The following is a 24,942-nucleotide window of genomic DNA, read 5'->3' as shown; positions in this document are numbered from 1 at the left end:
ATCAAATAGACTTGCATGATTAAATGACTATTTTGGTGCATATTGGTTTTTGACAAATTATTTGACATTTTGACTCATCATAAAGCAAAATCTTGACTCTGTCATATGATATATCCAAATTAAGTTTTGCAATCGAGGATGTGTTTGTGACTTGATGAGATGAATCCCTAAAAGGGAAGGATAGAAAAGTAAAAAGAACCAAACAACTTACAAGTCAATTTGTTATGATAAATATGGATTTTAATAGTACAATTTATTGTGCTTACAACTTAGTCTCCACTTTATAATACAAACACTTTTCCACTTTCCATACTGTATACCTTTCATGGTTCTTTACCAAATAAATTTACAACATGTAATGTGCTCTCAGCTAGGGACTCTAAGACAACATCTCCAAGTTAAAAAAAAATGCTAAAATTGAGGATCATATTGAGATGTTGCAACTTGTTCTTCAAACTTTCTAATCTCTTTTTACAACTATTTTCTTGTTTCATCCACTTCAGCTTTGTAGTCAAAGTTTTTCGCGACAAGGAGGAAGAAAAGGAAGTTCATGGAGCACAAAACCGTGAAAAAGACATAGTAATAATCTAGGTGTGATATGTTGAGGTTGTCAAGGATCCAACCTTTTTGTCCATAACGTTTTGTAACATTAGCCACACTCGATAGGATGAAACTACTAAGAAAAAACCCGATACCAAGGCTAGTTGTAAAATAAGCCGTCCCAAGACTTTTCATTCCTTCGGGTGCTTGATCATAGAAAAACTCAAGTTTTGCTACTTCTAAGAAACAATCAGCAATACCCATCAATGCAAATTGAGGAAGAAGAATGAATATACTTAGAGGCACAGTTTTCCCTTTCTCAACTATACCATGATCTCTAGCTACATGTAGTCGTCGACTTTCTACTATACTGGCAATGATCATAGTAATGATTTGGAGAGCTATGCCAATTGCCATTCGTTGCAACAATGTGATGCCTCTTGGATTTTTCGTATATCTTCTAACCAAGGGAACAAGGTAAAGGTCATAAACAACAATGGTGATAAGCATGGAGATTGTGGTGAATACGGCTAGACAAGCTGGTGGCATCTCAAAATATGGGCCCATGGACCGCACCAACGTGGTGCCTTGTTTGAGGAAAAGTGTGTGACTTTGGGCCAACAATGTACTAGGAATGAATGTTGCTATCAAGATTGGGACCATTTTTATCATTTGTTTTGTTTGCTCTACTTGAGTCACTGGACATAGTTTCCATTCAGAAATTGGTTCTTCAATCCTCACAGCAGCTTTGTCAAGGAACCTACATGCGGAAATGTTACTTCACGTCTTCATAACTATATTTAAGTTAATGGAAGTATTGAACGGGTTTACCTTAGTGAAGATGAGTAGTTAATTTTAGGCTTTCCCAAACTGGAGTACTCATCTGAACTCAACTCGTAAAGCTCGTTAGGGTCAATGGGTACAACTACATTTCTCTTTCTTGCAGCCGCAACTAATACTTTGGCCATTTTACTAAACGGGCTTTCTGAAGTTGGCTTGTGTCTATAAACGGGTGTCCCAAAGAAAAACATTACTATGGCCACAACTAGAGCTAATGTAGGGATAGCATACCCGAATCCCCAACCTACATTATCTTGAATGTACACCAAGAATGTATTTGCGAAGAGGGTGCCAAAAAAGGCACTAAACATCCACCAATTAAAGAAAGTGAGCTTTTGGGCTTTTTCTTTGGGGTCAAAATCGTCGAATTGGTCTGCACCCATTGTCGAGATATTGGGCTTAGTTCCACCTGTCCCAATCGCGATAATGTAGAGTGCACAATAGAAGATACCAACTTGGAAAGAAGTGGCCCTTTTATCGCAGTCTAGGTAACTCACATCTTCGCCACATGATGGTGGCTTTACGGATGGTAATGAAACCACAAGAGTCAATAAGCACATGCCCTGTACAGGCCCATAAAAATATAAGATTTGTGCTAAAGGCCCATAGGCCATAACATCTATGCATATGTCAAAAAACTAAGAAAATCTTGTAGACATATAATACAAACAAAGTTACATATGGGTTGAGTTATATACTTAATTACCAGAAGAGAAATGATAGAGGCGATCATGAAAGTCCAATATCTTCCCAAGTATGTATCAGCAATATATGCACCCAATATAGGAGTCATCCACACGGTGCCACTCCAATTCGTGACATTGTTTGATGATTTCACAGTGCCTTGATGTAATTCCCTTGTCAAGTATAACACCAAATTCGTTGCAATTCCATAGTACGCCATTCTTTCACACACTTCATAGCCTACAAATTAATCCAAAAGATCTAAAATTACCTATTTCCACTCTTACAACGTTCGATTTAACAATTATTAACTTTATATGTTTGCTTTGACTATATATATATCACATGTAAGGGTAGAAGACATATGCTTATAAAGCTATAATAACACTCACCCAGCATGAAGTAACAAGCTTTCCATCGCCCTGAAGTTGATCTTAAGACGGAATTACCCTTTAAGTCTGTAGTCCCGTCCTGTGTAAAGTCTTCTCCAACTCCCTTCTCATCTCCTGCAGCCATCAACTCCATTGCAGTAAAACACGAGATAGAATGAACATGCGTTGTTAATGTACTACGATCGGCCTCTTATAAACATTTGTGTCCATGGAACTCTACCAAATTATACCAAAACAATTTGGTATGAAAAATCCTAGGTTGAATATACACCTTACGTATAACTTTGGTCCCTTTTAAGTTGTACATCACAAAAGCTAATCATTTTTCATTTTATTTTTGTCATTATGCTAGCTTCTTAGCTTTTGATCATATTAGCATGACCATTGGTTCTTGTAAGGACAGTGAAACTATCTTCTGCCTGGTTGGTGCAGTGAGTGAGACAAAAAAGGTTGGTGCATGGTAGGCACAAAAGTCTTGTAATCCTGATATCGTCTATGGAATGTAGATTTTCTAATTTTACTTTAAAAAAAGCAAAATTACTAAAATAATAAATGTAAAGTTTTTACCATCCCGTGGTAATTATGATAATTTGTTAGTATTGTGTATTTTTTATAAGTTAAAATAATAGCTGGTTAGAGAAACTAGCTTCCTGCTTCACACAAGGTCTTGAGTTCGATTTTTAGAGATAAAAAAGCCTTGGGGTATTTCCCTCTCAACATTTGTAACGGCTTATGGTTAACATCTCGTTGTCTAAGGTACGTGCAAAGTTTCACCATTATACGGTAATGTTTTCCCAATGTCATATACCAACCTAATGTTGTACAATAACTCATCCTTTTCTTTTCAATATTTGTTTTTCCTATCAAAAAATATTTAGAGTATTTTATATTAATCTTTTGCACGACTTCCATTTATAATACATTATGGCATTATGCTATTATAAAAATATTGAAAATATCAAAAAAATCTCACAAGCATAAAGAAATTCCCAAACCGAACCGATAACTGTTCATATGAGACGTTCTATACCAAATTTCAATGATATTCGAGATCATTATCGGTCTATATCGAAATTACGGTCCAAATTCGTAGTTATGTAAGATTGTCATGTAACCTTTGAAGGACCATTGGTGTCATTATTTCCAAGTCTTATTTCCCTTTCTCATATATCCATTTTCTCACTCCAACAACTATTTCACAATCATCTCTTACACTTTTCTTCATCATTTAATTATAACTCCAATACTAATAAAAGTAATTAAAATAGATTGAATAATAACAATAATTAGAAGATAATGTCAAGTGATGGTTTTCCGGCAATGGTAAGGCAGTGGCGCTAAAACGGTGCTGTGGCTGTGATACGGCGGTGGTCCAGCAGTGGTCCAATGACGGTACATCGGCGGCCCAACCGTTTATAATTGAAGGTCACAATTCTATCAGCTCACAATTTTACCATTTTGGTTATTAATTATTATTGTGTTTCAAAAATAGGCCATTGGAAATAATTGTCGGCTAGCTAACTTCATGTTACAGAATATATTAACTTTATTGTTTTATTCTTGATATAATTATTGAAAATACTTAATTCTAGAAATATGTGGGATATTGTTGTCGACTTGTCGTATTCCTGCTACTACTATATATTTTTTAAGTAGACATTTTAGACTGGTGTAGTCTTAATTTATATTGGCCTTTAAGATAAGTTTGATGTTTACATGATTAAATAGGCATATTTAACTATTGATAAAATGTTTGAAGTACTTAAAGGCCGCGTTTGATTCACATAATTTGATGAAATCTGATAGAATTGGAATTGAATTTCATTCCTTAGTGCGTTTGGTTGTTCAAAGAAGGAGGAATCTCATTCCATAGGAATTTAAACATTCCATCATTTGATGGAATCTCCATTCCTTGGGGATGGAGGAAGGAATTTCCGTCACTTAAATTCTCAAAAAATAAAAAACATTCCGTCAAATTCCATTCCTTCAGATTCCAATTCCTTCGAAAGATTCCATTCCTTCCAAAAACATTCTGTTAACCAAACGTAATAAGTAGAAGTAAGAAAAGTCATGCATGAAAATCAAAACTATAATTTCAAGCAATTATGTTAAAACTATCTTCAATGCTACTCATGCCCTTAGCTATCACATTATATCGATAAATCCTTAAAAACCTAAACTTCATCTCGAACCCTATGAATATTCTTACCTTATAATTATCACTTTAATACCTACCCGTTACACACAATATTTAAATAATACCTACCCTTAGCTGTCACATCATATCGAATAAATCCTTGAAAACTTTAATCTTATCTCGAACCCTATGAATATTCTTACGTTCTACAATTATCACCTTAATACCTACCCATTACACCTTAATGGGGGGCACCCATCGCATGACCCGTGGCAAATCCATGTCCTTGCGCAAGGGTGTCTCTTCTAAAGACTTCATGATATGGATATGCTCCAATGGTAAGGAGTAAGGACATCTAAGTTCCTCTGAAGGCTCATCTCTAAGGGTGCCATTGGAAATAGGTTATCAATGATAAGAAGAAAAGAATATATATACTGGAAAAGGATATATGTGAACAAAATATACAAAAGAAGAAAAAAGAACCCATTGTCCCTACGTAGAAAAATATTACAACTTTCAAAATGCTACATATTTCTAATAATAATACAAAATGATGAAAATAGAAGTAAAAGTGTATCCCTATATTATAGCAGAAATAATATCTTCTTGCCTCCTACTAAAATTTTTAATTTGAAGATCCAGCAACATACCCTTGTTCTGTGATCTTCTTAGCATCTTTCAACTCGTGCTCACTTTCAATGACTTCAGCATTGTACTCAAAGCTTTGAGCCACAACAAGGAAAAAAATGAAGTTCACAAAGCTCAAAACTGCATAAAATGCATAATAGTAATCCAAGTGAGATACGTTGAGATTGTTTAGGATCCAACCTTTGTGGCCATCCCTATTTGTAAGATCAGCCACAGTTGATAAGATGAAGCTACTTAGAAAATACCCGAGACCAAGAGTGGTGGTAAAATATGCGGTTCCAAGGCTTTTCATTCCTTCAGGCGCTTGATCATAGAAAAACTCAAGTTTTGCTACTTCCAAGAAACAATCAGCAATGCCCATCAATGCGAATTGAGGGAGCAGAATGAATATGCTTAGAGGCACAGTTTGTCCTATTTTAACTTTATTGTGAGCTTTAGCAACACTAAGTCGCTGCCTTTCTACTAGACTAGCAACAATCATGGTAACGATATGAAGGACTATTCCAATTGTCATCCGCTGCAACATTGTGATTCCTCTTGGGTTTTTGGTGTACTTCCGAATAAAAGGAACAAATAAGCGGTCATAAATTGCAATGCTTATAAGCATTGAGATTGTGAGAAATACAGATAGACAAGCTGGTGGGATGTCAAAATTTGGTCCCATAGATAGATCTAATGTGCTCCCTTGTTTGATGAAAAGTGTTTGTGTTTGGGCCATCAATGTGCTAGGAATCAAAGTTGCACACAAGATTGGGAGCATTTTGACCATTTGCTTCGTTTGCTCAACTTGTGTCACGGGACACAGGTTCCATTCAGAAGTTGGTTCTTCGGTCTTTACTGCAGCTTTGTCAAAGAACCTATATATAGCAATGTAAATTTAGCTCATACTTTCACATTCATGTAGAAATGAATGTAAAAACCGAATATATTACCTTAATGAAGATGAATGGTCAAGTCTGTACTTTCCAGGGCTAGCATACTCATCCAAAGTTAACTCATAAAGCTCTTTTGGATCATCGGGAATAATTACATCCTTCTTTCTAGCAGTGGCAACGAGTACTTGGGCCATTCTTGTAAATGGGCTTCCTGTTCTGGGCTTGTGCCTATAATTTGGTGTGCCAAGTACAAACCCAATTATTGCCACAAGTAGAGCCAGTGTAGGGATGCCATACCCTAAGCCCCAACCCACATTATCTTGAATATACACTAGAAATGTACTTGAGAAAAGAGTTCCAAAAAATATGCTAAACATCCACCAATTGAAGAAACTGAGTTTATGGGCCCTTTCTTTGGGCTCAAAATCGTCAAACTGGTCAGCACCCATTGTGGAGATGTTGGGCTTGGTTCCACCAGTCCCAATTGCGATGATGTAGAGTGCAAAATAAAAAATACCAACTTGAAATGAAGATGCCCTTTTATTGCAGTCTAGGTAACTAACATGTTTGCCACATGATGGTGGCTTTAGGGATGGGATTGAAACCACAAGAGTCAACAGAAACATACCCTGTTAAGTTAACAAAAAAAAAATAAAAATTGTAATTAAGAACTAAGAATGCCATTATCGAACCTACCATTGTACTTTCCCCGGCCCCACATCCCACCCACGAAAGGCACTGAAACTATAAAAACATACGGCGCTTATACCACAATAATACTATAAGATAGAATGGAATATTTTAGGGCCATGAGGCCATCAATTCATGTCATGTTTGGTTTGGTAGGTAAACATGTTCATATGTCTCAACACTAGGCGAACTCAGTTAGCTAATTGTGTCAAAAATTTAAACCATGATCCAAATAATACTAGACCTTCAAAAAGAAGGTCAGTTATTTGCCGCAGGTTTCTAGTGAGACCTATTCCTCACAATAGCAACAATATTTGGGCCTTATGTTGACAGTAGTACAACAGTTAACTTGAGATAAACTTTAGGCATGTATCTTCTGAGTCATACTTCATTCTAAGAACGGATATGATCCCAAAGATCATCTCTTGAGAATCTGAACTAATGGATCTCCCAAACGGCTAAACCTATAATAAAATACATCACTTTCTCTTGCTTACTATTAACGAACACAAAGTGACTCATCATTATAAAACACATACTAGTATGATTAATTACTACCAGTGGAAAACAGTGGTAGAAGCAATGAGAGGAGGAATGCTTATAAGTACGATAAGCCCATGATTCTTAACAGGTTTACAACTTAGCACATAAACAGAAGACCTGTAATGTAGACAATGTTGGTAAGATCTAGTGAAAAATGACCCATTATTCCAATTAGGCATAATTCTTTCTGAACATAGTAACTAAATCTACGGTTTAGGCCAAAAATGCGAACATTGACAGTGATAGTTTTACCATAAGATAAATAGCTGAAGCAATCATGAAAGTCCAATATCGTCCTAGGTATGTGTCAGCGATATATGCACCCAAAAGGGGAGTCAACCACACAGTCCCTGCCCAGTTTGTGACATTGTTTGACGATTTCACAGTGCCTTCATGCAACTCCCTTGTTAAGTACAAGACCAAATTGGTTGCTATCCCATAATATGCCATTCTTTCACACACTTCATAGCCTGCAAGTTAAGGTTAAAGAACCTTAATAAATGCTTCAATGAACAAGTAGCGTCATACAATATCTAACTATTAACTTTATGTTGAAGATAATAATCGAAAACGTATTAACTATATACTTTGAAGCATAAACAATAGTATCAGTTTAGTTAGAAAGTACAATACCAAAAACATCTGCCCTATTGATAGACTGCATCTTCAAGACTATCAATGGTATGTATTATTGGTCATTTACAAGAAGAAAATGATACCTATGCATGTTATGTATAAACTTTTAGGATGAGTCAATAAAGAACCTACCTATGTAGAATTTTATTTCAATTAAACCCCAGTTGAACTTGAAGTTATATGAGCTGAGAAAGGGTTCTTTTGTAGATGGCTTAGGCTAACAGGGGTGTCTCAAGCGCTTATGGGCCAAAAATTTCTAAAAGGGTCTTAGTGATTAGAAACTTTACGTATTAACAAATGGTTAAAGACGTTTGTTTTATCTATTTACAACTCGCCTCAAAAGTATAAACTCATAAAATTTGTCTTTTTTGTTCATGTTTATACTTTATAGGCACAAGCCTTAATAAAAAAATCAAGCACGTAATTTACTAATTTCAACAGCTTTATCCTTTGATATTTTTGTGAGCTAGACACACAATTCTTCTATGGTCTTCTTATAACAGTTGAATTTTGGCTGAACTAGTATATTAAAAAGTTGTAGGTATGATGGATTAACTATATACGAGAGCACAGCTTAGTAGCTTACTAAAAAGCTGTAGGCATGATGAATCTAGGATACCTAAGAACACATATTTTATTATTTTTCCTCGTATGTATTGCATCCTAGAGTATTTCAAGCTAGTAAACTGAACTTGTCATGTTGGTATTATATATGCCAGAGTGTTGTAAAACACTAGACCACATAACTCACAAGTCGACTTTAGCATGTTGTTAAGGGTTTATGAAAATGAATTAAACTCTTAAATTTTGCTATAGCATGTATATGATCTTATACCTTGTAATCCGTTGACATGACGCTATTTATGATGGCACTGAAATTTATATGGTTTCCAGTTCAACGGGAAAAAAATGATGACAATTTGGTAGCCAAGCACGTAGAATAATTATGAGTTGAAATCCATATACATTTAAAAAAGATTTTAAGAGTTAGATACATACAATAACAAAATGTGACAAACCTATTATTTTTTCATCCACTTGTCCCAGTAATAAAGATCTATGTCACTCACCTAGCATGTAATAACAAGCTCTCCATCTCCCTGTAGTTGATCTTAGGGCAGGTCTACCTTTAAGGTCCGTAGTCCCGTCTTGTGTAAAATTATCACCAACTCCTTTCTCATATTCCATCATTCCCATCTTACAAAAACATAAAAGAAAGGAAGGATAAAATATGTAGATCCTAATGCATACAGGTACTCCTCTTATAAACCTGTGCTTCCTGTGAACTTCGCCAACTTAAATTTTGAGATTAGAAACTCTAGTTTTTAACCACATTTGTTAATACTTAATACTTTAAATAGTCTCTTTCAATTGTCTGCATTGATACATTAAATACAAGGGTATCTTTTATCATATTATGTCTTTCTCTTTAGATTCTTTTAGATGGAGTCTTTTTATTTGTCATTGTGGCCTACCTCTTAGTTTTGATTTTGAATATCATATTAGAATGGGGATCCACGAGGAAGACATATACATTGATACATATCGCCAGTCGGCAACTTTTGATTCCTTTAGTTACTACGCTAGGTATTTTCATTGTTGTACTACGCACAACCCTCTTCTTCATACTTCTCAAAGTCTTTTATAAATGTCATTTATAAAGTTTGTAAACCTTGTACAATCTTTATATTAACTTTTTTGCTTTCTAAAAAAAAATAATTGCAAACTGAATCAATAAAATGTTACATATGTATGCATGTGTTGCATCTAAAGTCAAAATATAACATTGGGCTTAGTTAACTTTTAATCAACTCCTGTGAGTTTTTATTTTCTTTCACCGAGGGATCTTGAGATAAATAGTTTCATTAACATATAAATATACCAACATTATTAATATTGCAAGTATATAACAGTTACATTCATATAATTAACCGGACAACTGTACGCTGCTTGTAACTAATAAAGTCCGAGTGATTAGTTTGATATGAATGCAAAAGGCGAAGTCACGATATATCCGCTTATTCAGCTACTTGTACCATGTTGAAGGTATATATAGGAAATTAGGCATATATATGCAATTTATTTCATTGATCTTGAATACATCCTCTTTTTTTCCTTTCTATTTTTTATTATACCATTCTCTAGCAAGTTTTGTCTTTTTTTTTTAAAGTAAATATTGAAATGTTTTCTAAAGATTCGTCATACTCTTCAAAGTTTTTTATACTACATTAGTGAAATAACTCTAAGGATTTATATAAGCGTATGGGCTACTCCTATCATCATATGATTTAAAGCGGAACCCTGTTAGGCTTAATTTGGGCTAGAATCCGTCCTAACAAGTGGTACCTGAGCCATCTTTGTTGATACAAAATGGGAATCTGGGAACCTCTATCACTCAGAAGGTCACTTGAAAGGAGGCTGTCCACATGGGAAGATGAAGTTAGATGGTGCTCAGTAGAAGATTTATCGAGATGAGGGTTCTGATTTCGATTACGATGAGTAAGTGTCTTGAATGGCTGTGAGCGTTATTACAAGAGTTGAATGGATCATGAATTTGAGGGGTTCATATCACTTAGCACTAAGGAGAGACTATCTGTTTGACTCTGAGGATTCTTTGCGGTCACGGGGATGAGTAGAGTGAGGATACTGATGGGTGATGGTATAAGTTTCTTTTGGATCAAGGAACTAGGAAAGTGTACAAGACTCACAGTTTAATCTAATAGGGTGTTTAAATTCTAACATGAATACTTGATAAAAAAAAAATTCCGGCATAACAATATTATGAGTAAAGCAACGGCCACAATAGTGTCAATAGACAAGAATTCTGTAGTGGTTGGAACCATATCGATAAAATCTCCAATCTATAGTAAAAACTTTGGTTCACAAACTAAAATTATATTATGTTATAATATAATATATAGCAATATGCTAAAAGGAAGATTAACATACATACAATGAAACAAGTGGAAAATAAAACAAATACACAAAAGCAGAAAAAACAACCCATTGACCCTAACGAGAAAATTTTACAAAATGAGAAAAATGCTACATGTTTACTTATTATAAGATTTAAAAAAGCCAACAATTACATTATCCTGGCTAGAAAATATGTTGCAATCTAGGATCCGGCAATATACCCTTGTTCTGTGAACTTGCTAGTATCTTCTTTCAACTCTTGTTCACTTTCTCCGATTTCGGCATTGTAGTCAAAGTTTTTAGCCACAACAAGGAAAAATATGAAGTTTACAAAGCTCAAAATAGCATAAAACGCATAATAATAATCTAGGTGAGATACGTTGAGATTGTTTAATATCCAACCTTTGTGTCCGTTCTTCTTTGTAAGATTAGCCACGGTTGATAAGATGAAGCTACTTAGAAAAAACCCTACACCAAGACTGGTTGTAAAATAAGCAGTTCCTAGACTTTTCATTCCTTCGGGTGCTTGATCGTAGAAAAACTCAAGTTTTGCCACTTCTAAGAAACAATCAGCAATGCCCATCAATGTAAATTGAGGAAGGAGAGTGAATATACTTAGAGGCACAATTTGTCCCTTTCCAACTATACCATGATCTTTAGCAACACTAAGTCTATGCCTCTCTACAAGACTAGCAACTGCCATGGTTATGACATGAAGAATTAGTCCAATTATCATTCGTTGCAACATCGTGATACCTCTTGGATTTTTGGTGTATTTTCGTATAAAAGGTACAAAGAAGCGGTCATAAAGTGCAATGCTAATAAGCATGGAAATGGTGAGAAATACAGCTAGAGATGCTGGTGGGATCTGAAAATTTCCCATAGATCGATCCAATGTGGTGCCTTGTTTGATGAAAAGTGTTTGAGTTTGGGCAAACAACGTGCTAGGAATAAAAGTTGCACACAAGATAGGTAGCATCTTAACCATTTGTTTTGTTTGCTCAACTTGTGTCACAGGACATAACTTCCATTCAGAAGCCTGTCCTTCCACCTTCACTGCAGCTTTGTCAAGGACCCTACATGTAACGATGTTTCAACAGGTTAGAGATTGAAAGTCAAATTAGGGAAAACTGAAATATACTTGGAAAAAAGAGTTTCTAGTTTTTACCTTAATGAAGATGAATGGTCAATCCTATACTTGCCAGGGCTAGCATACTCATCCAAAGTCAGTTCATAAAGTTCTTTAGGGTCACTGGGGACTATTTTGTTCCATTTCCTAACAGCAGCAACTAGTACTTTAGCCATTCTAGTAAACGGGCTTTCTGCTTTTGGCTTGTGCCTATAAATTGGAGTTCCAAAGGCAAACGCTATTATGGCCACAAGTAAGGCTAGTGTAGGGATACCGTACCCTAAGCTCCAACCCACATTATCTTGAATATAAATTAGGAATGTGTTTGAGAAAAGAGTGCCAAAAAAGATGCTAAACATCCACCAATTGAAAAAAGTGAGCTTGTGTGCCCTTTCTTTGGGCTCATAATCGTCAAATTGATCTGCACCCATTGTCGAGATGTTGGGCTTAGTTCCACCTGTTCCAATTGCAATGATGTAGAGTGCACAATAGAAGATACCAACTTGGAATGGCGACGCCCTTTTATCACAGTCTAGGTAGCTCACATGTTTGCCACATGATGGTGGTTTTAGAGATGAGAGTGAAACCACAAGAGTCAATAAACCCATACCCTGTTAGATAAGGGGGAAAATTAGTGAGTAAGAAGACCCATTATGAATACTCTAGAGAATGTATCCATGATGCTAGTTATAATGGTACAACGTTACATTTTTTCAAGATTAAATGGCGTAAGTCCAATTTTAAGCTTATGATCTGATCAAAGCCATTCGTGCTTCTTATCTGGTGTAAAGCTTTAAACATAAATTGAAGATATGTAGCAGGAACTATGGATATGGGTTTATAATGGTACATATAGCATAAGACATAAAAGCACAAATTAATGACGAAAATAAATATTGGATCAATCGGGTTATTCATGAGTTACATGTCAAACGGGTCATAACATATGGGTCAAGTTATGGTGGTACCCGGTTATCTGGCTGGTCACCGGCAGTGGAAAAAGTCTATTTAGTTTTATATTACCTATGTTTATATAATTGTTTTATTAACTTGATATTAATACGTAAGTGTACATCGGTCAATATATTGACCGAGTGATTAAGAAGTAAATGCATGGAGATCATAGCCTAGAAGATATCATGGGTGACCAAGAAATTAGGAGTAGACGTGCATATGTTAGTTGGTTTATTTACTGTGTTTTCTTTGTTATGTACCATTTCCATATTAAAATAAACAATATTCTCAGTAAGACTCTCGTTTATATTACTCCATACACACGCATATATAGCGTTACTGTGCATGACTGTGAGGCCTGTGAACCCAACGGAAGCTAGCAACCCTATCTACGCTTAATTAAACCTAAGTTGAGAATTAAATTTGTTCACATATGGTGCAAAAATATCATAACTATACCGTAAGATAAATGACGGAAGCAACCATGAAAGTCCAATAACGTCCTAGGTATGTGTCAGCAATATATGCTCCCAAAAGAGGAGTTAGCCACACTGTTCCTGACCAGTTTGTGACATTGTTGGATGATTTCACAGTCCCTTCGTGCAATTCCCTTGTTAAGTACAATACCAAATTTGTTGCTATCCCATAATATGCCATTCTTTCACACACTTCATAGCCTGCATACATATTAGGTTCAACAAATCGAATTAAAACCAAAAGTGTAACGTTAACAGTATCAACTAGGCCAGAACATTATAAAGTTTGAAGCCCGACACCAGATTCTGTACTCGTGATCCACTTCAATTGCTTGTTTGTTTGTTTGTTTTTTAACGGGAGAATACTATTAATTGTTTGTATTTTTCATATTATTGAAGAGCACATAATACTCTTGCTAGACGTGTGCTACTAGCAAAGTAATTGCGGGAATATGGTTCGTTATATTTCTAATTCGAAAAATAACATGGTCGAGCATGAACTTAACTTGCATGAAATTGTAGATGGTTTTTGGGCTAAACCCTCTATAACACATACTATTAATTAAGATAGCCGTTTACTTAAACAAATCAATAAATCACACAATGGACATTATTATTTTAAGTAGTAACATAAACTTTTCTCTTTACGATGTTATATACGAAACCTACGTAACCAATTTGTAAGCCGTAGCGCGTATATATAAAGATTGACACTCACCTAGCATGTAGTAACATGCTCTCCATCTCCCACTAGTTGATCTTACTGCAGGTCTACCTTTAAGATCAGTAGTCCCGTCTTGTGTAAAATCTTTTCCAACTCCCTTTTCATATTCCATATCAGTAGTCCTGGCCTGTCGCAGGAAATGGCAAGAACGTACGGTAGAGAAAATGTGTGTGCTTTTGCATGTTCTCCTACTTATAAAGACCTATATATTCTTGGAACTTAACCAAATTTCGTTGAAAAGATTTATTACACAATTAAAAAAAACAGTTGTTATTAGCATCAACCTGCATTTAACAATACATCTAGTCCTTTTCTGTTATCTACCCTACTACCCTTTTCTCTGATACTGGATACATCACAATGGTAATTATTAGTAGTATATCATATTCATTGGCCTCTTGTAGTTGGAATGTACGAAATTGTCTTTGTTGCTGCCTCTTAGTCTTGTATCATGCGTATCCATGACGGAGACATGTTGCATGATGACATGGGCTAAAATATACTACGTTTAGTTCATAATCGGCAACTTTTTGATTCCCTTTGTTTGCTAAATATTTAAAAATATATCCAACTTTTTTCTATTTCTGAATTTCAGGTGTCTTGATATAGATTAAAAAAAATTATCATAAAATGGTATGTAGTTGTGTGAAAGCAAACAAAAAGGAACTTTTATTCACTATTTATTAATTTTGTTAATCTTATCATCTGTCTTGTTTCACTTAACATGATATATAGGGTACTGTTTTGTTGCCAGCTTCATATAAATAAATCTATAAATAAAATCACATTGAGCATGTCATGTAATTCATCGAACGAATTGAAGGTTTAACTTAAATGTAACACTTTCGATATGTGTGTTGGTATGTTTTGCGATTCATCAAGATTTATTAATGATAAGTACTTATATTGAATGAATGATACAAAAGGACAACCAACTTCAACAATCTCATTCAAGTTAAGATCATGCTCGACTATGTGTAAGTTAGTTTTGATATGTATGATGTGATAAAAATTCTAAAATAGCTAAAGATGGAATTAGTTATTCAGTTGAGAAATCTTTATGCAAAGAAAAACTGGACCATAATAACTTTAAAAGTGAACTTGTTTCAACCTTGGAAAAGAAAATTTAATTTAGGCAGTTGAGAGAAAGTGATCGCAAGTCGACCTAGCTAGACCGCCAAGTTTGAACATACATTTAAGAAAATTTCGATGACCAATAATTCTTTATATAAATCTTGCTATCAACACTTAAATATAGTTTAAAGACTTATATGACGATGTGACATAAAATTATAAAGTCGGTGTCGTATGACACATTTAATTAAGCCAAATATATCTAGGAGTGTTTAATTTATTATGAACTTGGGGTGTTTGGTAAGAGTGAATTAAAAAGAATGAAAATATAATAGAAAATGAATATATTGAGAAAGCAAATGAGTATTTGGAAAAAAGAATAAATTTCGTTCTTTAATACCAACAGAGAATAAATATATGAAATATAAAAAAATTTAAATAATAATTAAATCTCTATATATAATAAAACAAGATTGTTTCCTATAATTATTTTTAGAAAATTTTTAATGTGGCAAATCCATATTTCACATTAAATTTTTATTTATTTAATTATGATGTCATATATATATATAAATAAAATAGAAATAGCCATTTACATGTTTAATAAAAGATTTAATCATTTATTTAAAGAAAAAACATCTTTCTTATATAATATTACAAACAAAATGTCTTTTTCTTATTTACTTAATGCGGTAGTCATTTCTATTTTAAAATTTTTTATTGTGTTAGTTGATTTATTAACTATATAATTATTGTATTAGTTGAATTACTAGATTTATACCAATGATCCTGTAGTCATTTGCCCGGCTATCCCCTCCTCCACCCCATGCTCGGAAGGAAGTTTCTTTTGGCGGAAGTTATAATGTTTTAATAACAAACATTATATATATTTTTAATATATTTTATAATTTTAAATTTTAATTAACAAGCCCGGGTTGATTAACTAGTTTATTATATATAACATCATTAAAACAAAAATAAAAATTTACATTTTCATCCATTCTCTACAATTTATAGAGAATACAGGGAATGAAATCGATTTTCACTTCTCGATTCTCTTTCTCATTTTTCATTGCAACCAAACATGAGAAGTCTTTCTCATTCTCTTTCCACCCTTTTCATTCCATTGTACCAAACACCCCTGATAGAAAATAAGAATGAGTTTTGAAACTATATACCCTTTAATTATTGATAGATTTTCGATTTATTATTATAGTATTTAACTTATCTATATTATATTATAAAGCAAAAAACCTCTAAATTTACAACACTGAGCTTAAATTTTCAATATTGATTATAAAGACTTTTCCAAAATGCCCCTTCTATCTATTATATAGAACGAAATGCATTTTTGGTCCTTGTGTTATCACACCATTTACAATATTGGTCCAAACATTTGCAAAGTGGCGATTCTAGTGCCATAAATGGAAAAGTTTCGCAATTTTGGTCCATTTTTAACTTTCCGTCCATTTTGCTCCGTTAGAGAAGCCATGTGCCAAACACCAAATGGGCAATAATGTCTTTTTATACGAAACAAGGACCATTCTTGCAAATTAACTCATTTTTTTTTAACTATTTGTTTATCTATTTATCATCATCATAATCATCAAAGAACAACATCCTTTTATCTAGATTTCTAAACAAATTGTTAAAGATCATATTAATATCTCTCAACCTCTTTTTCAAGAAAACATATCCCCAAATATCGTCAGATTTTTCAAGGCAACATATTCCCAAATATCTTTCATTTACATACGTCTCTTTTCCAGTAAATCTCTAAAATCTTAACTAACAAACCTAAGTTAAAACATCTCATACCATCCATAATTCATTCCATTCATTTATTACTTTTGGATCCATCAGTTTAACCTCCACCACCCACAATTTCATTTTGATTTTCTTCTCGTTTTTTTTTATATCCATAAAATTTGACTTCAACTAATAAACCAATCTAGATCTATACATATATATATATGTGTGTGTATGCGTGTATATATACATATGAATATATATATACATATATATAGTGGTGGATGATGTTAGAGATCTACAAGCATTGGTGGTTAGTGTTAGAAGCAACTGCTAATGGTGGCGGGTGATGGAAGCGGTAGGTGGTGGTTGTGGGTGGTAGAGATCCGACGGCTGTGAGTGGGTATATTGATGGTGATGAAGAAGAAGATGAAGAAAAACATACAATGGTGGTGGTTGTCACCGGTAGAAACATATCCGATCGATGCTCCTTTCATGCCGCCACCGTCGCTCTTTCCTTGCTAATTTTATGATCACAGATTCCCAATAATAACAACAGTTAGTAAGTGTTTCTGATTGAGTTAGTTTTTTTTTTTGGTGAGATGTTTATTTTGAATGAAATTAAAAAATGTAAATTCGGAGTGAAGTGGTGGCGGCGAGTACTTCAGATTCACAACCCTTCAGATCCATCGTAGCCGCCACCTTCAGATTTTGTTATTTGGCTTGTGGTCAGAATTCTTTGGCCGGATTTTCTATTGCAGTGGGTATGTACATGTTTTTATTCTTTTTAATGTATATCATAGTTGTAGTGTGTAAATAAATTTGAAGAATGACAAAAAGAAACTTTTTTTTGTTGTTATTGTTGTTGATAATGATATGATTTTTCTGGGGAATCAGTTTTTGTTGTGTTTTTGCAATTTTGGTCCTATGGACATTAAACGGACGAATCTACCCGCACGTGACACACACGTGAGTCAAATAACAGAGGCATATAGAAGGAAAGTTAAAAATGGACCAAAATTGCGAAACTTTTCCATTTGTGGCACCAGAATCGCCACTTTGCAAATGTTTGGACCAAGATTGCAAATGGTGTGATATCACTGGAACCAAAATGCATGTCGTTCTATTATATATTTACCTAAAATAACTATAATAGCCTTTTTCTCTCTCTTCAAATTTCAATTAATCATTTTTTTTCTCTCCCCTCCATAAATTATTTATTCCTCCAATTAATTCAAAATCTTTTATCTCAAAATCCGTACATCGATAAATTATAATAATTATATGGGTGTTCTTAAAATTTCATGCTTTTTCATTAGAGAACCAACCAAAGTAGCAGTTCACTTAAAAACCCAACAAAGGGCTTCGCCGGAAAACTGAATCAACCAACAAGCAATAGTGCATCGATTAAACCAGAAACCCCAAAAAAGGGGTCGCCAGAAAACCGAACCAACCAAGTAGTCTATAGCCAACTACACCTTTGCACAAGCCAAAATAAGTTTTGGCCGGAATGAAACTGAACGTTTTTGGCTGGCAACGACGGATACCCCAAAAAGGGTTTTCGGATCTCACCGGAAAGGGTGATATATCACGTTAGGAGCATCGGCAAGTTTTATCGGCACGTATTCTGGCAATAGAAGCTAAGAAAAACGTAGATCATACCCTCATATTGATTTTTTAGGTTTACGGCGAGTGGCACAAGAACAAAAAAAAACAGTCACAAAGTACACGCTCCCAACGTTCACTACCATCGGCCAAAACATGCCGATATATATAGCCAAAACTTTCCGATTGTGTTTGCCGAAACTAGCCGGTACACGTGCTATAGAGTAGCCGATTCTTGCCGATGGTTTTTGCCGATAAAACAAGCCGACTACACCTTTGCCCCTTATATGAGCATATATATATGTAATCTTAAAAAATCAGTTGTTGATCACATGTGCATATATATGGAATCTCAAAGAATTAGTTGTTGATCACATGTGCATAAATGAGCATATATATTCAATCTCAAATAATTAGTTATTGATCACATGTGCATGAACAATTATATGAGCATATATATGTAATCTCAAAAAGTCAGTTGTTGATCATATATGCATGAACACAATAGTTATATGCAATGTATTGGTAGTGATTTTTTGATTTTAGATATCAAAATAAAAATAAATAGAAAAAACAATCATACAAATTGGTGGGTCGTATATTGTTAAATTATTTATATTTTATAGAAAGTAAAAGAATATTAAAGAAAAAGAAGCAAAATTATTTATATTTTATAGAAAGTAAAAAAATATCTAAGAAAAAGAAGCTGTTTACTTTGTAGAAGAGTTCGAGCGGTTTCGGCGAATTCATCGTTGGAAGAATTACACCTAATCATCTTCATATATTTTGAAAACCTAATAGGGTTTGATTTTACTAAATTAAAATTCATATACCATTTATACCCTTTTAAGCATATGCCGTCATTTTTTTTTTCTTTTTATTTACACTTTTGCCATTGTAAATCTTGACCATTGTTACATTTCATTTAATGGTTAGGATTTATTAAAAAGGTTTTTAAAAGTTCTTGCTATTTTAAAGGTTTTTAAAATAACTTTTCCTATAGAGTGAGAAAAGTGAATATGGGGTTGTTATGCACCCAATTTGGGTGAAAAATCCCTCACATACCAATATTTCAATATTTTGAATAAATATTTGGCCACCCATGATTTTTATGGTTTAAAAAAGGGATAATTACTAAAGTAGACTAATAAAGAAGGGCATTTTTCAACTTAGACTGCCTTTTCAAAAATATTTAATTTAGACAAAAGACCCGTGGGCTACATAAGAATACATCACGGATGAACTTCACCCAATTACGTGAAGACATGTGGATGGTGGGGGTTGTTGTACTTCAATAGCTCTATACATATTACAGTGTATACTCATTTTTATATCTTTCAAACATATTACTCATGTATGATGCATTATATACCCTTCTTCTTGCTCTTTTTTTGAAGAGTATATACTCTTGTTCTTGTTTAGTTAGCTGCACTTCAATATATTAAACAGATTAAGCTACAACCAATAAAAATAAATTACAAACGCAACAGCTTGAAGCTTTTCCACTGCGCAAGCAGATGTTAGCTATGAGGCAATGATCACAAACAAACTCACTAAGTGCAAGTAAAATTTCTCTGCAATGCTACTACTTCTTATTCAACAAAAAAGGTCTTAAAATAGACTTACAAAGTTACAAGTGAATAGACGTGGGAATAAAAACAATATTAAAATGCTAACTAATCCTACTAGTTAGTCAACATGTGTTGAACGAGCCCACGTACTCCTTTTCGTTTGCATCACAATAACAATCTGGACCAAGATCTTTAACTTCACAAACAAACGTCCCCAAATTAACCTTTAACCCATTTTCCTGTTGACCCGTATTGATCGTTCTCAACCCGGAACCATTTGATCCATACCCATCAAGATTAATCCAACAACAAATACATGCTCAGTGGCAACAGTCGAGTCATCAATGTAGTTGGCCTGCGCAAAGTACCCAAGAAATGTATACAGAGAAAACATTATATTTGATACCCATATTTAATGAATACAAAACAAGTATGACTCGAACAAAATAGAAGTTATCCTCAATTAATGTATCTTGAGCTATATAATTACTGACATAAACCGAAAAGGTCTCAAAACTATGAGAAAAATCAATTTGTTTGCTGACATAGTTGTGAAGGCACGACTGACCGTACCCCTGCACCAAACAGTTGAGCTCAATTGAAAAAAGGAGGGTGGTTCGGTAACAAGAAAAAAGGAGGAGGTGTGGGTTTTGTCGCACAAAAAAGATGAAATTAGAAAGATATAAGAGATCTATCACATGATGTTTTGATATATATGTGAGATAGATATGATATAATAACGTGTATATCATATGTATAAAGCTATTGAAGTACAGCAGCCCCCACCATCCACATGTCTTCACTTAATTGGGTGAGGTTCATCCGTGATGTATTCATACGTAGCACACGAGTCTTTTGTCTAAATTAAATATTTTTAAAAAGGCAATCTAAGTTATAAAATGTCCTTTATTAGTCTACTTTAGTAATTATCCCTTTAAAAAAAAGTATGTGAGGGGTTTTTCAGCCAACTTAGATGTCTAACAGCCTCATTTTCCCTAGGTTGGGTATTGTAAAACAAATGTTAAAGTAAAACAAATAGGACAAGATCTTAACCCTTAGATTATGGTTAAATTGATACACGAGGATTCACGAAGCAATTGATGCACGATGAATTTAATGATGCACGGTAATTTCTAATGAAGAGAACCCTTTTGTTTTATGTGTTTTACTTTAATACTTATTTTATTTTACCTAAACATATATATATATATATATATATTCTTACTAAAATTATATTACAATATTTACCTTTGAATTTTTAAAATAACTACAATAAGCTACATTACTCATTACCGACTTCAGTCACTGCCATCATCATGTTGCCGCTACCATCATTGCCATCGTATTATGTGGATATGCGTCTAGTTATATATTATTGACATGTATCTTTTTTTCTTTGTATAATGCAATCTATTAATCAAAGATTACAATAAATATGTATCACGTCTATTTTACAAACATCATTGACGTTTGAAAAGCTTATGCTTATCTGTTTGCTTATGTACTGATCTATCAATTTTGTTACAATATTATCAGTTGTTCGTCGATTTGGCTATACTTTAAAACGTCTAGAATCTCAATGAATCTTTCATAATCATATCTTGTTTAATTACTGGAGCTTTCAAGTGCAAATAAACAAAGCATACTTTAGAGTTAAATACAAATTTAGTCCCTATGGTTTGTATGTTCTTATAATGGAGTCTCTTTTTAAATTCACTAAGTCATGGAGATCTATACGATTTGTATTTTTTGCAACTTTAGTCCAAATTGATGTAAACGTAAATAGTTTATAAATAAATAAAAATAGTTTATATATAGTTTATGTCAAATATCATATGAAACCATAAAAACCATATCATGATACAAGCACCAAATTTGTTGGACATATTTGTAAATCTATAACTATTCGAAATTTAATAAGTTGTATATCTAAGTGAATGTTTACTCTTTAATTTTGTTACACTTGTAGACTAATATAGATAACCAAAAGAAAAAGCTTAACACCATTTTTTAATGTTTAAAAACACATATTATGTTTGCCTAAAGCCTAAAACACATTCGCTTCTAGTCAATCATAATCCATTGTCGTACCACCAAGACACCAGCACCTTAAAACACCCACCACGTTCGACAAAGTTTTTTCTTTTTTCTTATAATGAAGTTAAAACACTTGTCAAGTAATCATTATCTCTTCCCTAGTGTCATGGTATCACATGGATACAAACAAAACTATCGATTCTAATAAATCAAAAAACGTCGCATCTTTAACAATAGAATAACAGATTATAAAGGTCAATCTTTTGAAACAGTCTATAGTGAACTTTTTTTCTCTTTTTATAAATTTAATCATTATCCTTTTTTAAAGGGAGTGCCTATTTACACACCGTTTACTGTTCATCTACACACCGCTCATACGCCCGTTTCATGTATAACTCCCCGTTTTAGTGTCCAAAACGCCCCGTATAAAGTAAAACGGGGAAAAAAACGGTGTGTATATAACACTGCACTGTTGCACTGACATGTTAGAGCCTGACACCTCAATTTCAACATATATTAAAAAAGTAATATGGACCGTCACATTTTAAAACGGTGGATATTTTATATTTTTTAACAAAATTTTTCACTATTTATCACTTATGGTCCCTCTTTCTTAATATTTTCCAATATCAATCACTTACCATCCCCACGTTAACCCCATCAATAGGTGTCCCATAATTAACCATATACTATAAAACGGAGAATATTTTATCTGGCTAATATAATACGGTCCGTATTAGATAAATGACATAATAAGTAAATCAATAGGTGTCTCGTTATTATCCATATATTATAAAAGGGAGAGTATTTATGGTTGCTAGTCCATATTATATAAAACGACATAAAAAGTAACATTTTTTATTAAAAAAAAAAATTAAATTAATTTGATATGCTATGGGTCAATATGCTTCTCAAATGGGCCTATTGGACTTTATGGGCCAAATTATGTTTATCATTTGTATAAATGGGTCAAATAGGTTGTATATGAACATCTTTTACTCGAATGGGCCTATTGGGCCTAGTGGGCCTTCACACTCGTTTGATATCTCATAGGCCTATTGGGCCTAAATACTTGTTTCATATCTCATGTGAGTCGTATGTATGTATATATGGATATATGTATGTAATTTCCAAAAGATCCGTATCGTTTGATATCTCATGGGCCAAATGGGTTAAATGTGCTTGTTTTTCACTCGAATGGGCCTAGTGGGCCAAATTATGTTTATCATTTGTATAAACGGGTCAAATGGATTATATGTGCCCGTCTTTCAATCGAATGAGCCTATTGGGCCTACATACTTGTTTCATATCTCATGTGAGTCGTGTGTGTATATATTGATATTAGTATGTAAATTCAAAAGATCCACATCGTTTGATATCTCATGGGCCAAATGGGTTATATGTGCTCGACTTTCACTCGAATGGGCTTAGTGGGCCAAATTATGTTTATCATTTGTATAAATGGGTCAAATAGGTTGTATATGCACATCTTTTACTCGAATGGGCCTATTGGGCCTAGTGGGCCTTCACACTCGTTTGATATCTCATAGGCCTATTAGGCCAACATACTTGTTTCATATCTCATGTGAGTCGTGTGTAAGTATATATGGATATATGTATGTAAATTCCAAAAGATTCATATCGTTTGATATCTCATGGGCCAAATGGGTTAAATGTGCTTGTTTTTCACTCGAATGGGCCTAGTGGGCCAAGTTATGTTCATCATTTGTATAAACGGATCAAATGGATTATATGTGCCCGTCTTTCAATCGAATGGGCCTATTGGGCCTACATACTCGTTTCATATCTCATATGAGTCGTGTGTTCATCAACTGTTTAAACGGGTCAAATAGATTATATGTGCTTGTCTTTCAATCGAATGGGCCTATTGGGCCTACATACACATTTCAAATGGGTTGTATGTGCTCGTCTTAAATAAAACGGGGTGTTTTATGTACATAAGTTAGTGGGCCTTCACACATTTGATAGCATTTTGAATTTCAATCATTATAATAATTGACAAACTTAGTGAGTCGTGGTTATGTATATATGGATACATGTATGTAAATTCAAAAGATCCACATCGTTTGATATTTGATGGGCCAAATGGGTTGTATGTGCTCGTTTTACATAAAACGGGATGGTTTATGTATATAAGTTAGTAGGCCTTCACACAAATTACTTATATATAACTCAACTTTTTTCTCACACCTAAAATGTCAAAACAATTGTTTTATGTAATGTTGAGCATTTTTTAATTTCCACCATTATCATGATGGACTATTAGCGGATGATGAGCGAATCATACAAATAAAGCTTATATATATTACCTTCTGGTTGCATACACATGTATTCGGTATTTGTATTTTCTCACACCTAAAAATGTGGTTGTATGACAGTCTCTTTGGCGACGAACAACTGTATCCATCAGATGTCAACCAGGCAAGTTGCATACTAAATACATATTTATTACTTATCTATTTTTTCTTATGTATATATGTAAAATATTTACATATTTGCTACCTGTATTAATTAATACGGTAAGAATTACTCAGTATGTTGATTTATATGGGTAGAATTTTAAATAAAATGTACGTTATGGTATTCAAACTATATATTAGGCGTATCATTATATTTTATTTACGTTGTTCTTTTTTAAGTTGTATTATTATCAAACCATATATTAAGTGTTGGATATTTTTGGGTAATTGGATTAACTTGT

General features: G+C 33.7%; 3 protein-coding genes across 3 annotated transcripts; all 3 read right to left on the bottom strand.

Annotated features, from left to right (window-relative positions):
- Positions 1-378: 378 nt before the first annotated feature.
- Positions 379-2,605, bottom strand: LOC122608474 (protein NRT1/ PTR FAMILY 5.2-like). The gene is given in 4 exon segments (XM_043781579.1): positions 379-1,300; positions 1,372-1,943; positions 2,087-2,304; positions 2,457-2,605. Coding segments are annotated over 4 exon segments (1,812 nt in total). The 5' UTR covers positions 2,590-2,605; the 3' UTR covers positions 379-411.
- Positions 2,606-5,195: 2,590 nt separating this feature from the next.
- On the bottom strand, positions 5,196-9,182 carry LOC122608520 (protein NRT1/ PTR FAMILY 5.2-like). Its single transcript, XM_043781625.1, has 4 exons — positions 9,056-9,182; positions 7,602-7,819; positions 6,174-6,745; positions 5,196-6,098 (listed from the first exon to the last, which is right to left on the bottom strand). Exons 1-4 carry the CDS (start codon positions 9,180-9,182, stop codon positions 5,219-5,221), a joined length of 1,797 nt encoding a protein of 598 aa, XP_043637560.1. The 3' UTR covers positions 5,196-5,218.
- Positions 9,183-11,009: 1,827 nt separating this feature from the next.
- Positions 11,010-14,422, bottom strand: LOC122608360 (protein NRT1/ PTR FAMILY 5.2-like). The gene is made up of 4 exons (XM_043781455.1): positions 14,179-14,422; positions 13,444-13,661; positions 12,070-12,641; positions 11,010-11,977 (listed from the first exon to the last, which is right to left on the bottom strand). The coding sequence occupies exons 1-4, from the start codon at positions 14,294-14,296 to the stop codon at positions 11,104-11,106; spliced, it is 1,782 nt and encodes a 593-aa protein (XP_043637390.1). The 5' UTR covers positions 14,297-14,422; the 3' UTR covers positions 11,010-11,103.
- Between the last annotated feature and the right edge of the window lie 10,520 nt (positions 14,423-24,942).

This window comes from Erigeron canadensis, chromosome 7, assembly GCF_010389155.1.
Source record: "Erigeron canadensis isolate Cc75 chromosome 7, C_canadensis_v1, whole genome shotgun sequence".
NCBI classification, from domain to species: domain Eukaryota; kingdom Viridiplantae; phylum Streptophyta; class Magnoliopsida; order Asterales; family Asteraceae; genus Erigeron; species Erigeron canadensis.
Note: the sequence above shows the minus strand (reverse complement) of the source record. Positions and strands in the feature narration are given on the sequence as shown.